Source organism: Anarhichas minor, unplaced genomic scaffold, assembly GCF_050575085.1.
Source record: "Anarhichas minor isolate MPS153535 unplaced genomic scaffold, ASM5057508v1 ptg000014l, whole genome shotgun sequence".
Classification (NCBI taxonomy): domain Eukaryota; kingdom Metazoa; phylum Chordata; class Actinopteri; order Perciformes; family Anarhichadidae; genus Anarhichas; species Anarhichas minor.
In genome coordinates, this window is record NW_027466460.1 from 13,855,642 (window position 1) to 13,870,948 (window position 15,307).

The 15,307-nt window shown below is 40.5% G+C and overlaps 1 protein-coding gene across 1 annotated transcript; it reads right to left on the reverse strand.

Annotated features, from left to right (window-relative positions):
- Positions 1–5,217: 5,217 nt before the first annotated feature.
- On the reverse strand, positions 5,218–10,458 carry LOC142949822 (myelin and lymphocyte protein-like). Its single transcript, XM_076091664.1, has 4 exons — positions 10,369–10,458; positions 6,876–7,043; positions 5,807–5,932; positions 5,218–5,292 (listed from the first exon to the last, which is right to left on the reverse strand). Exons 1-4 carry the CDS (start codon positions 10,456–10,458, stop codon positions 5,218–5,220), a joined length of 459 nt encoding a protein of 152 aa, XP_075947779.1.
- Positions 10,459–15,307: the final 4,849 nt, after the last annotated feature.

The window sequence follows — 15,307 nt, forward strand, 5'->3', positions numbered from 1 at the left end:
CATTGCCCCGCTATAGGAGTGTTGTTTAGCCCAAATATAAGTCTCAGATCCTCGTGAGAGTCCAATAATGTTGTGAAGGATTTCCTGAAATTACTTTCTACTGAAGCAGCCTTATGAAGGGTTTATGAATCGAGTCTAAAGGCTTTATTAATGTCAGCTCATAAGTTACTAACACGTGGTGAATTTGCTCAGTTGTAGGAACTCTTTCTTCAGCATGCAGCTCTTTAAAGTGACACTCTGCTGTTTTTACACGACGATCAGTGGACTCACCACCATATATGTGAGAACAGTTGTATTATGTAAGGAAATAACCCCGATGAGCAGGTCATTGCTTGTTTAACGATGTTAACGACTTGCATTGTGGGAAATGTAGGCTCCAGATGTTAACTTTCCAGATGAATTATGAATTGTGATGTTAAAAATATAAGTAATTGTTAATAAATAGTATTAGGTATGATTAATAATTATCAAATATATTTATGTTAACAATGGTGGAATGTAACTATTTACTAAAGTACTGTTCTAAAGTGTGATTTTGAAGTACTTGAACTTGTGTATTTTCATTTTATGCTACTTTATTCTTCCACTCCACATCTCAGATGTTAATATTGTACTTTTTACTCTTCAACATTTATGCAATATCTAATATCTAATAAATGATGATGTATTAATTATTGAATAAACTTCCCACAATATATAAATTAATTATTATGAGCTCTACCTTTACCAGCTGCAACATTTTTTATTTATTTATTTATTTAAAAGGGACCATGTACAGTTTAAACATAAATGTCTCCATTCGATGCACTGTACCAGATTGTATCTTAAGCTAATTTGCATCTGCAGTCCGCATTAAAGGGATGGACACATTAATGCATCAATAATTATAATCCAATAATATTATATTATTTATATTATTTAATATTATATTATATAGTGTAAACCTGATCTGTATCAACATCATTAAATGATTTGTGTAATACGCTGCAGCCCTAGTCAAGAACCTTCTTTAAACTAGGACAGATATGAGAGTATTATTAGTCTTCTCATCTAACCTTTGGCAACAAAGCGAATAAGAGTATTGTCAAATTATTCCTTTTAACATTGAATGCTAATCTGGAAACGTATTTACCCTCTTCTACCTGCACAGTGAGCAGACATGTCGGTTCCACAAGTGCTACTTGATACTCTGGAAAATCTGATCGAAAAGGACTTCAAAAAGTTTAAGTTTTGGCTCGGGAATGGTGGTGACTTCAAACCGATTCCCCGGGCCTTCCTGGAGAAAGCGAAACGGAGAGACACTGTGAGAAAGATGATAGACACCTACGGCGAAGAAATGGCTGTGAAGAATGCTGTTGAGGTTCTGAAGAAGATCGGCAACAATAACGCTGCAGAGCAGATTAAGAGCAGTTACGCAGGTGGATGTTTCTTAAATACATTTACAAGTCAAAGTAAGCAAAATTAGATTCTTTCCCTTTGTTTACATTATTCTCTGCATCTGTATGTTTTCATCAGCAGCGGGAAGCACAGCTGCACCCTCCACATCTGCTCCTGCCTCAATGATGGCTCAGGACCAAAGTAACATCATCGCCCCGGCTATCGCAGGTTCCACCATCGGGACATTGAATATAAACATCACCAAATAGACTCACGAAACACATCCAGATCGAGATAAGGGAATGCACACTGGTTTTGTTTGGTTATTTTTATTATTATTGTTGCCGTATTCATTCCTCCTTACAATCATTAAAAAGCAGCATGTGTATACACCTTCAGCAGCTAGCCGTGCTAATGATAATTTATGATATGCTAAAGTCTCTGCTAATGTTGGCTCCACAGGTTTTTACGTGAAACGTAACATTTTAGTAATGTTTATCTCCTTCAACCTCTCCGGTAACGAGTATCATAATGGATTTAAGTGCAGCTCCGTCACGTCTGCAGGTGCTTGTCATCTCCACCTGGTGTCAGCAGGTGGAGCCACATTGATGTGACAACAGCTTTGTGTGCTTCTGTATCTGTGGTGTAAACCTGCAGGAAGATGAGGACAGAAAGAGCCTCAAGAAGCTTGAGAACATGTCTGAAAATTAATCAAAGTCTTACTTTGTGGGTGTTTTTTTTTTTTTTAGTGGAACTCATGTGAAACATCTTCTGGATGATGTGAGTGATCAAATAAATCCAGTTGAATATCTGGAAATGAGTGATGTGAAACTGAATTTGTGACATTTCCTTCTTTATGACGAAATTATAGTGTGACTGTCTAACTTTTACACAGATTTTCCTGCTGAAATAGTTTCAGATGATTATCAATTATTGCAACTTGCTTCATCTGACATTTTGAGTTGAAGAATAGACTTTTGACGGCTGTTCTCTCTACGCTTTAGTGCAGCCATTGTTATCTAATCAGATCGCTGTTATACTAACCCAGAGGGACTCTTGTTAGCTTGGAGTTATTAGTTTGTTTCTTTGTTATTTATTTATTGCAAGTCAAAACATTAACACAATGCAATGAGGAGACAACGAGAAAACTAAATGTTAATTGTATATCAATAGATATGAAGTTGCAAACCAAAAAAACAAACAGGAAAAAATCAAACACAAACTGTTGACTTAAGGATGGAAGATCTGTCTGTCTAAAATATTCCTGTGTGCTGTAATAAGATTTCCCTTTATTGGAGCTGAGGGGCTCAAACAGGTGGAGAAAGTATTTTTGGATGTAAAGCGTGTCAGCTGTTTGTGTTTGAGCTGAATGTTGTGGCCTCACAATCTTCTTCAGTTTCACGGAGATGCTTCGCTATTATCTCCTGCTGCCTTCCCTCATCAATTATACATCACGGCTACAGTTCACTGACCCACCATACTGCCCGAGTGGCCTTGCACTGCATGTGTGTGTGTGTGTGTGTGTGTGTGTGTGTGTGTGTGTGTGTGTGTGTGTGTGTGTGTGTGTGTGTGTGTGTGTGTGTGATAGAGAGAGCCTGCCCTGTATTTACTCCCTGCCATACTTCATTAAACCTGTTGTTTTCAGTGCTGATGGCCACCAGTTTAAAATACCTCAAATCTTAATATTTGGACATTATGTCCCACCAGCATCAGTGGACAGTTTCATCAAGTTTGTTTTACCGTCAGATACACGGTGAGCTCACCCAACACCAGGTTCACTGGAGTCTTGTTCTAAAGTACTGAAGTGCTCAAGAATAGTTGTGTCTATAATGTCTTATTTTTTTTCATTATTTTGTTTTGACCAGGCAGCAAGCTCCAGCTCTAAAAAGTGAAGCCAATGTAGAAGTGCTTTAGGCTTGAATTCTTTCTGCTGACCCTCAGGGCGACTCCTCTGGTTACAAAAAACATGTCTGATTGTATAGAGGTCTATGAGAAAATGACTCTACTTCTGACTTCATGTATTCCCTCAGTAAACATTGAAAACATGAGTTTATGGTCTCAACCGCAAGTTTCAAGTCTGCAATACAGCATGATGTTCATTTGGTAAATTATGGTCCCATTCTTATTAAATAATAGACCATGAAACAACATATACTTAAGGGGCGGGGCTACCTGTGATTGACAGGTTGCTACCAGAGTCGTATACGGCGTCTCTACGTGACTCCTCCGCAGTCCAAATATGGTCACTTCCGTTCACTGGTTGCAAATAAACCAAGATGGCGACGGCCAAAATGCCGTTTTGAAAAAAAGTTTCCAAGAGATGTTATGTTTTTTTTCAAAAACATAAGAATCTGAATGTGACTGGAAGTAAATTAGGGAAATAAATGGGGAAATATTGTTCTATATTTATTCTATTCTGATTTGATTTTCTAATGCAATCAGCTTACAAACATCTCATTGATTATGTACACAAAACATTCAAGTCAGTAGGCTTTGAACATTTTGTTTTCAGGAGATATTTCAAAAATTGTGGATATACTGAGTAGTGAGGACGAGGCTGATACAATAATATATATGTAATATGTTTTAAAGTGTGACTTTATTAATTGATATGAGTTAACCACTGATGAAAAGTAAAAAAATTGTGACGGCTGAGCCGGTGGCTCGCAGCTAACGGTGCTAACAGTGCAAATGACAGCAGCAGTGATAACGGAGCTAACAGTGTTTAACTGAGGGGATGGGGGCTACGCTTCTGCGTCGGTCGGGACGGCGTTGCCAGCAGGAAACACTGTATGAGCGCAGTGCAGAGCGGCTGCCGTGAGCCACCCAGGAGGAAGCTCAGCACACAGAGGGAGACTTCATCCTCTGATCAGGTACATTACTCCTCTATATATCTTCACAGAGCAAATAGTTGATGAATGGGTTAAATTAAGATGTCACAAATTCCATTTTTCCACTTGACTTCCAGTTTGATTCCTTCCATACATGTTGGTGTCAACTCATCGTGAATGTTTATTCGCACCAATTTGATGAATAAAGTGACATAAACACGTAAGTTTCAAATGTTTCCAAACAAACACATTTATTCATTGTCAATGACTTAATGACTCCAAATGTTTACAAAATTGAAGCAGTCAGTTATAAAGGCTTTTATGCAAAAAAAAAAAAAAATCTGAATTTACATCCTTGTTCTGATTCACATTTAATTAAATGTTCTTGTTAAGAAACTTATAAAAATATAAAATCCGCTACATCAGAATTGTTCTTTAATCAGATGAGAGAGAAACAAGAATATCAAACTACTTGATTGCACTAAAGGAAAAAACATAACAAACCTGACACCATAGATCCTCTAAGTAGGCAGAGATAGTGTGCATGATACAACATGTGAGAGTGGACAAAATAATAAGAACCCTCAGAAACATCTCAGGAGTAAAAAACTGTTTGATGAAGATTACCATTTTTAAATTTGTTCGTCTCTGTTGATTCATCTTGTTCATCATTTTTGAGGCTAGTTGACCCTGCTAGTAGGTGGTGCAACATCTGGAACAAGTGAGTTTCTGTGGATCTGGGGTGTCGGCTGGTCGGCTGTGACTCCTAAACTTCATCACTTTGAATCCCTGAAACCCCTCCTGCTTCAGACAGGCGGCCACTGAGAGACGCTGTGGTGATCCAGATGTTGCTTCATTGCTTTCTCTCCCAGCAGAGGGAAAAGGAAAAAACCTCAGCATCGAGTCTCCATCACCGTCAGCCCCCCCCCCCCCCCCTTCATGTCAGCGTGCCGCAACTTTATGCACAAGTTTAAGGATAGAGATCAGTTGTGTTCAGGTTCAGAGACCTCTAGAAAGATTTCCATCGCATGGCAGACAGGATGGTGTGGACGAAGTAGAGAAGCGTCGCCACGTACGAGAAGACCTGAAGAGACAAAAGGGAACAACAATGGAAGATTTGATTGGATGAAAGGAGTCATCCTCTGAGGACCATGCATATCTACAGGATAATCCATAATAGTAGAATCGCAGCACCGTACCGGCTGTTAGGCATGTGTGTGTTCGGGTGTGTGTGAGAAGCGCAAACAGGGTCTTCATGCTAAGCTAAGCTAACCAGCTGCCCATTGTAGCTTCAGCGTACAGACATGAGAGTGATATCAATCTGAACATCTGACGCTCAGAGAGAAAGAGAGGATTTCACTGAATTTTGAAGTGTTCCTTTAAGATCATTGTGTTTTGTTAGTGGAGCTACAGATTATTCTGAAGGCTGATACAGAAAAACATCCACCAACGCTGCTTTTTATACAACACTTCAGAGCAGTTTCTCAGCTGGTCCTGCAGGTTCAGGTCTATGTGTGCATCTGGTTTTTTTTATTCGTTTGGACGAGAAAATCCTCTCTACAGTTTATTCAACATCCGTTGGACATTAAACAACTCACCACTGCAGAGACGTCCAGCTTGTAGTTTCGAGAGTTGGTCCCGTTGTCCATCTCGAGAGTCACTTTGGCCAAAGCCACTGAAGCACTGAGGTAGAAGAAGGCCGCGATGCCGTGATAGGCAACGTCCTGACAGGCGAGTAAGAGGAAGACAAAAGAAGAACGTGAGAAACTCTTTGGGGCGAGATCGATGTTCGTCACAGCTATGTGGTGAACGTCACGTTCACTGTCTGCACCGGCAGAGAATCAAAACAAACACTGTCACGCAAAACTGGTTTGTCATGGTGACATGTTGCATTCACATATTTATTCTGTTCTCCGTGAACAGAGGACATCATTTTCTCTCCTTATTCTCATAAAAAGACAACGTGTCATTTGTCAGAGTGAAGGTTTATCCAGCTTTAGTTTTTTTGTCTCATTTAAAGTAGTTTGGTGATGAGTCTGTGTGGAAATCTCTCTGTGGTGCGTTCAAGTTCCTCCCTTATCTGAGAGTTGAGAATCGGTGGCTGAAAAGAAAGAAGTGACCAAATTCACTTTGTCTCAACTGCACTGATTGTTAGCAGCCAAAACGCAGCACACTGACATTAGAGTCAAACCTAGAAGACAAACAAAAAGCAATCCAAGGTTGTTATGAAAAGAAAAATCATGTTGATTTTGTAATTCTTTGCATAGAAGAGACTCATCAGAGATGTCGGTGTCCTTGAACGCACCAAAAGGAAGAGTTTCCCAAACTTTCTCTGCTGTGAAATCAGTGCAATGTGGTAATGTAACTAAAGCTGGGTTGCCTAAACGTTGACTGTGCGGATTATCTCTCTGCAGGTTGATGTCTGCAGTGTTGAGTGTGAAGTTGTTTGGATGAGCCGTTCTTGAGAAAGCTGCGAGCAGCAACAGGCACGTTTTGAACGGGCACTGCACCAGTTACAAGAATTAACTGGGACCAATGTTTGACTGAAAGGAACAAAACAAGTCCCAATGAGGTCAATGATGATCAGGAATGAAGGGTGCAGGATTCGGACTCTTCCAGATTCTACAGTGAACAGTATTTGCTTTATAAAATGTGAGGAGGACTTACTGCTGCAGCCCAGCGGCCTTTGTTGTGATGCCCTCCCATGGCGAACACCACCAGCCAGATGAAAGTCATGGTGAAGCAGAAGACAGAGACGAACATGACCCAGCCCTGAGGGTTGTGCGGCACCACCAGCGTGCACGCCACCAGGATCCAGACCAGACCTCCGAAGATCTGCAGGAACACCAGAGACTCGTGAGAGGAGATGCTGACACAGCTGAACATCGTGTCACCCCACCGCTTCTTTTGCTGCCACTAATGCTTATTGTCATTATCAATTCATCAGCTGATTACCAATTATCTATAAAATGTCAGAACAGTTTCCCAGAATCAAAGTTAAAAAACCCAAAGAGAAAAATAACTAAATCTGAGACACTGGAGAAGAGATGTTTTGGCATTTTAACTTAAAGAAATGACTTTGATGATTCATTGATTTCCAAAATAGTTGTGTTATTTTTATATTGATTAACTTATTGATTAATCAACTAACTGTCTCTGTTCTGACCTGACATTTTGCAGCCACTAGGTGGAGCTGAATCTGTTTTGTGTATTACAGGCCTTATTGCTTGACCTTTGAACCCTGAAGGAGGCCATTTTGTTTCCTTGCCCTCCTAAGTAGAGCACACACTGAGGAGCTTTCATAAAAGCGTCCACATCAATCTTCTTCTGGAATCACTTTTAGAAGCATTGTCTGTAAGTACAGCTTTTATAAAATCCCTGTATTTACATCAAAGTTTACATTTTCTGTTGATCACTTCGATGGGAAATGGTATTTATGTTATTAAAAGTTTTAAAAAAAAAACTCTTTAATATTGTCCAATCTTGGCTATCGCCCAGCAATCAAATGCTGCAACAGATACGGTTGTAGCATGTTGTTGTTTTAACCAAGCTATGTTGCAATGCATAGCTTCGTTGTGGGTTGAAAACAGATTCCTCTATTCATTACTTGCATTTATCATCAATAGCGCTGCTACAAAGACTCCTTTTGTTTTGTATAAGTATATCAGTGATTCTCACAATACAGAAAGAAAGGACAAACGTAATCAAACGAGCGTTCATGTGCCGAGTTATGCATGAATGGAATTTACTACCAAGACATGTCACACAAGAAAACAATTAAATTCAATCAAAGAATTGGGGAACATTTTTAGAAACTAGTTTGGCTAACTGTTGCTTAAATTCCAAATGTGAGTTGGATAATGTTGATGGGTCTATGTATGCTCATATCTTTGCACATATTTAGACATTTAACACCTTCCATTCTGTCTGAATAACATGTTGTATCTTAGCTAACAAGCTACTAGCCAGTGCATCCTGCAGCCGGCTGGTTTAGTTGACAGCAGAGTTAGGACTATGAGTTCAGTCACTGCTCAGCAGGTTGCTGGTTAACAAATAGCTCCGACGCTAACTGCTGCTAATACCACAATGTCTGCTTTTTATATATATATTTCTACACCCGTTCAATAAACAACACACAACATGTAAAATCAGACGGATTCAAAATTGTTTAAAAGGTAAAAAAAAAAAATTTTAAATCTTGATTGAGCTATAGGCTAACAGTTTCCCCCTGCTACCAGTCTTTGTGCTAAGCTAGGCTACACACATGTTTGGCCTTTTTTCAACGGACACGTCACCACAGCTTATGAACACCCTTTTTTAGCCATTTAAATTGTATTACTATATGAAAAAAAAACCTGTTCAACCTGCTGTGGCCATTTTTAGCAGTTTATGTTATTGTGAATGAGGTCTTTTGTCAGCTGATGTGTTTCCATTATCCATCGACCCTGTATTTCCAGCACAGAGCCGGGCGTCGCTGCCTTCGTTCACTCTACACCTCTGATGATTGACAGGCTGCATTATTCATGCAGCTCCACCAGACTCCACCTGCTCACCTGTTTCTGTGTGTGTGGGTGTTAATGCATGAGTCATTGTGAAAACGGCAGCAACATTCCTCCTCTGTTCAGACTGTGCTGACGTCTCCTGACGTCAAATCTGCACAAAAAACGTGTTTCTATCTTTTTGCATCAATTCGTATTTTCATTCCGATCTCTCATCCGTCACGCAGGTTTATTGAATGTTATCTATTCAGTCTAACGTCTGGCTGCTGTCATCCTCTGACCCTTGACCTGCTGTCATACCTCTTTTCTTTTTATAATATTGCATTTGTCGGAAGATAATTCTGCCTTTAACGTGAAAGCATAACTACAAATATGCTGTGTTCCAGCTTGCGTTTTTTTTTCTGACCAATAGCCGACCCTCGTTAACCAATCTTTAACTGTTAATGTAGCTAACCGTTAAGCTAGCGACAGCTCTGGCTCAGGCTCACTTAAGGTGTGCTGGACCAGCTATTTACCTCTAATTATTATTATGAATGTATTATTATTAATTATTTTTGTTAAACTAATAGCATTAATAAGTCAAAATTATAATTGTCAGTTAACAGTTAAATAATTAATTTATAACATCCCTATAACATCCAGTACCACAGGACCAAGCGAGAGCCTACTCTAGTCCAAATTTGGGTTTTGGTTTGTGCAAAGTTGAAGGGATTTTGGGCCGAGATCGGACCAGAGTCCTGCAGGTGTAGAGTAGTCTGTCCAATTTTGGGACTTATTATTGTGCCAAGACTTTATGTCACCTCAAAAAGGGATAGTTCTACTTTTATTCGGAGTACATAAAAAAATAGACAAAATTGCTGCTCTGCTAAATTAGTTACATTTTAACTATTTGGGGGATTAAAGTTATGAATTTATCTTAATTCATTGTTTATGTATCACATATATTTCTGAATCCGAGCTGTGGATTAGCAGTAGCAGTTTGTGGATCATAACCAAATGTGTGGACTTTTTATTATCAGAAACATTGTAAAGGTGACGTTTGGGTGAACCGTGTAAGTTCAGTGACAGAAAACATTTAGTTCACTAAACCTCTGCATGTTCAGACTCTACACATCAGACGGCTGTTTGTTTCTCCTCTCTGAGAACATTCACTGTTTGAAACGGCAAGTTCACAGCAGACTCAGTATTCTAATTCTAATTCTAACAACGATAATATCAACCTGCCAAACAAAAAGTCATGATTTATTCTGGTTGAACAGGGAAAAGAAAGGTGGTGAAACAACTCCTCCTCAGTGCAGTTTCTGCTCTCTTGTTTGAACTTGTTTTTCAAAGGAGTGAAATCATTCGAGGAAATTAGCTTTTTAGGATTTAAACTTAATAACTTGTTTCCATGTTTTTTTCTGCAGATGAGAATAAACATGTCCACCAGTCAGGAGCCTTTATTCTCCACACAGCAAACCAGCAACACGTTTACCTGCGTTTAACTATATCCACATTTTTCAGTCAGACTCTCTATATTCAGTTTGCTAATTAAAACTAGTTTAAACGGGGATGTTTTCATCCGCGGTGGTAACAGTGACCACACTTCGCGCCCCGCTGGTGGAAGGTTCCTGTCCTATAAAGCAGTTTTTAAACGCGTCCTGCAGCCTGCTGTTTCTTACCAGTTCGGGCAGGTAGAGGATGTCGGGGATGGTCGTACATATTCCGATCCCGCTGGGGAGGTTCCCCATAATGGCAGTGTTGGAGGCCATCCTGATCCTGATCCTGGTCCTAGTCTTGATGCTGATGCTACTACTGCTGCTGCTGCTCGGACTGAAGCGGGGCTCAGAGCTGCTGCAGGTTAGACCAGGTGGAGCCGACTGGAAAAACCGGAATCCCCATCAGCCGAGAGGAGACACGCCCGGCGGCCCGCCCGCACACACCGGGGCCGCTCAGAGTGGCCGTGAGCTCCGCTGGAGGTTCACTGCAGGTTTAGAGAGACACAGACTTATAAATGTTTGACCAGCGCGACTCATTTATCACCCAGACAACCTGCAGCAGCTCTGCATCAACAACAACAAAAACAACAGTAACAAGACTAATATCAGTGGTGATGTCTTTTATTGTTTCTTGTAGATTTGATGTAAATAGGAATATGCTCATAATGAAGAGAATATTTATATCAATAATAATTACAGTAATAGTCATTTATTTAGCATATTTCACTCCAAAATTCACAGAACAATAATAACTACGAACATAAAAACTCATCAAACTGAATGCAATAAAAACAACCCCGATGACACAAGTTAAAACAGGAAAAGTGCTGGTAAATGAATGAGTACTTTTATTGAAGGGCTGTACATCTAAAGGTGCTGCCGCCTTATTGACCCACATGAATTTCAGAGGTCATCAGAAATTAACCGAACAAATTAAACATACAATGCTCTCGTATGTTGATGGAAAGACTTTAAAGCTACCACGAGGAACTTTCATCTTGTGTGGATTGTTGGCGGTCCCTGTGGACGAAAGTAGCAAAGTTTCCAAGCACCAGACTCCCTTTAGAAGATCCCTCATTTTGTTACAGTCTTTCCCGCTTAGTCCTGGTTCTCCTGCGCCTCCCCATATCCTCCAGTGGGCCCAGCAGTACGCCCTGGGCCTCCAGCAGCGTGGTGTCGGTGTAGGCTCCCAGCGGGGACCGGAGGAGGAGCGAGGTGAAGCTCTGCTCCTGGCCGGAGGAGGAGACGCTAAGCTCTCCACCTCCTGCATGATTTCATCTGATTTTGCGGCCCGGTGGCAACAATATAGAAATAGCCAATCTTCTTCACTGATGGTCCTATTTAGGCTATGTGTGTTTGTCATATAGAGGCATCAGTATTTAATAACAGGTTGTTTCATAACAGTTAAAAGTTCAAACTTAGCGATATTAAACGTCTTGTATGTAAACAGGTTTATTCTTCTGTCAAATCAAACTGATACGAGATGTTCGGCAAACACTTTCAGGAAAAGCTGAACTCAAAGATCATAATGAAAGTAAACAAATGTGAACTGTATATCACACTCAACGTCTTTCAATTTACACAGATCTTTACACAGATCTTTAGATCTTAACTGAACACATTCTGACCTCTGCTCTAGATGGTAAAAGTGCCTCATAAAACATGTTCTCAGATTTTATTCTTTCTTCTCAACTTTTTCTTACTTAAAGTGACATCAAATCAACGTTACAAGCTTTGGAGTTCCCAAAATGTCCAACTCTTAATGGGACCCTCTGTTAGATCATAAGCCAGTTATCGAAGTCCTGAAGGAGTTTTTCGTCCTAAAACTTTTTGCCTAAAATAGAAGATACCTTGATATTTGTGATGTGGTAACATCTGATCTGACCCTGCAGCCTTTCACACCTCACACTGTGAACAACAGATCCATGGAAACAACAAAGCATCTCATTTGGCAGCCGAGCTGTCAGACAAACACCTCAGGTAATCGCCCAGCTGGTTCTGGTTTCCAGCCGCTGTCATCTGATCCTTTCTAAACCGGGAAACCTACTCCTGTTTGAGACAACACTCTGTGGACACGAGTCAGGACCAGGCAAGACCTGGTCCACAACCTGGAACCAGAACTCCTCTGATGCTTCTCCAAACTACAAATCGTCTCCAATACAACAATTGAGACTAAACCTTTCAGCTGCTCTCATTGGCAACACAGTCTCATGTATGTATGCATGCTATCGCTATCATAACACAATGAAACATTGATTCCACCTTCATTTATCGTCTAAACTTTTTAACATGTGTATCAGTGACCTGTGGCTTCACGGGCTAAGCTTCCAGCTTACATTGTGATGCAACCTGAGCTGCAGCAAATTCCTCCGTCTCCTCTCTATTGTCCCGCTGATGGTGTTGTCAGGTAACGGCACTATGTTATCTAATCTTCAGCTCCATCAGCAGAGCACGAGCTCAGTGCTAAATACTTCATGATAAGATGATAAATGTACAGCCCCGGATGCATACCTAAGCTGATCGTTGTTTTATAGTTTCAGTTAATTTGCTCTTAAAACGCCACATTCGCTGACATTTGCTTTAATATCCTGCATGAAGGATGTGACTTGCAGTTATGTTAGCAGCAGTAATGAACCATAGACTGTATATGAGAAGGGGACACCCATTGGTTTCTGGACTTCAGTTTTGAAGCCTCGAGTTTGGAATTTGGGCGTCGCCATCTTGTTTACTTTTTCAACCAGAAGAGACACGAAAGGTACAACTGAACGCTGAGTATGATTTTTTTAGGAAACCACAATGTTGCGAATACACGAACATCTATCAGACCTACAGGCTGCAGGACTCGTTTCATCATCCTGATGATTCAAGTGTTTTACCAGCAGTGGAGCTAAACATATAACGTTTGTCGTGAGGGTGGCGCTCAAGCAAAGGCCATTCAAATCCTAAGGGCTCATCCTCTGAGGAGCAGGACGGAGATCTGAACATTTCAAAGTAGTGGAGAGCATTATATGCTCAAGACGAAACATTTCCAAAAACTATCCAACACACGACGGAAGCTTTATTGTTTCTACCACAGTGGGTGACAGCCGACCAACACTTTGGCTACGTGAAATGTTCGTCCTGCTGTTGTTTGTGTGCTTCACTGCTGATTTAGAGTTTTCAAAGGAGGTTAACAGGAGGTTTTAACAATTAGTGGTAAACCAACCTGGCAGGTGTGGAGTCGTGGTAGGTAACAAAGACTGATGGGCCCGGCTCGGCCTGGCACGGCTCAGTAAGGAAACTGTCAGCATGTCTGGCTGCTGTTGTTCCTGCTGAGCTGTCAGCTGCTGGATCACTGAACACACAGAAATACACGGCGAAGGTAACGTAATGTTGCATTGACTCTGCTCACTGTTCCTCGCAGCTCGTCTTGCGTTTGTGGGTTGCAGCGTTATTACTCAATGCTGGACCAGTTTAAAAAAAAATGTTTGTCCCCATTAGTCACTTGGACACACAAACATGATGAAATAGGGACCAGGTTGAATAATACTCAAGTACTGTTGCTACTACAGGTCAATCCTTCAGCCGTTTAACTCTTCTATTGCTTTTAAACTAAATCTTCATAAAACGGCTGATAAAAATCATCACTGGTCTGTCCAATGGTAATGAATGGCTTCACGAAAATAGATATGTGATGTTAGAGGTCATTCTTTTAGTGAGGAACACATGAAGAGTTCAGTTTGGATCATGAAAGTCTTATTATAACGAATATCTTTGGTCACTATCCATTTGCAGGATAATAAATTCAAAGTGTTCAGAGTTCAGAGAGCTGAAGGGAATCTAGCTGAACTGGTTTGTTTTCATGCCTCGTAAAACACAGAACGTCAGATCAAAGTTACCACAAATAGACTGAGAACAAGGTATCTCCTAATTTAAAGGTCAACATTCATGTTTGGAGTGTATTCAGGACAACAGAAGATACAAATGTTACAGTTAATTAATTATATTTAAACAACATTTATGACTTTTAAACATGTAGCACAGCTTTTTCAGGTGTGTCCCGTGCTGTTGATTATGGCGCCCTCGGGTGCCGTCAGTGTCAAATGTTTTTCTTTTCTTTCTCTCTCTCTCTCTCTCTCACTCTCGCTGCATTTTTATTTTTGCTGCAATGTGACTTTAATCTCGACAGGCAAAGTGCTCTTGTTTGTGAACTGGTCTCTCAGGAACTAGTTGAGTTTGTCCCCCCGGTGGTTCCAGAGGAAAACAAGGTGATTTTTAGATCTTAAAGAGGATCATGAACTGTGTCCAGCAGTTGTTAGAAAGACAGATGGTCGTTTTGTTGTTTCTATTTCTACTCTGGGCTTAAAACAGAGCGGAGGGGGCCTTTACTGCAATAAATACATGATGATGATGATTACAGTTTCACTGAAATAACACAAATGTGAGGTAGACCCTCTCTACCTCACATTGGGTAGAGAGGGTCGGCGGTTCGATCCTTGGCTGCTACATGTCCTGTGCCGAAGTGTCCCTGAGCAAGACACTAAACCCCTAACTGCTCCCCGGCCGTTGCCGGTTGAGCTGGTGGAGACGTGATGCTGACGACATCCTGTGTGTGAATGGACCTTTACGTTTGTGTATTGCACCATGCAATTTGTTTGGTTTTGACTGGTAGGATTTTAAGGTTAGTGACCACTTTAATGACTAAAACAGAAAAACAATGAACAGCTTTGAAATGTATTAAATGTGCAGAACAACCATCAACTATATTTAAATCCCCGAAAGAAAGATCATTTAAGATATATCTACCAAAAGACCACTGAATAACGAATCATCCGGTGTTAACCCAGTCTGTTGCAACACAGAAGTATGAAACTTTAGAAACTCATGTTATGGAAAATATGTTAAAATGCGCACGTGCTTTTAAGCTGTACAAGGCATTGAAATATAATCACAGTGATGTGATGTGAAGTATTACCATGCACTGTAAAGGTAGAAGGCCTCTTTTGCCCTTTATTTTGCTCGTTAGCTAATATAACCATTTCATGTAAGCTTTTATTTTGTAAGTGGCTATTTATCTTTCGGGTCCTTTATTTTGACGCCTTTCCGGCAAAATCGGAAGTATATGCAAATCTCGTCTGAGAGT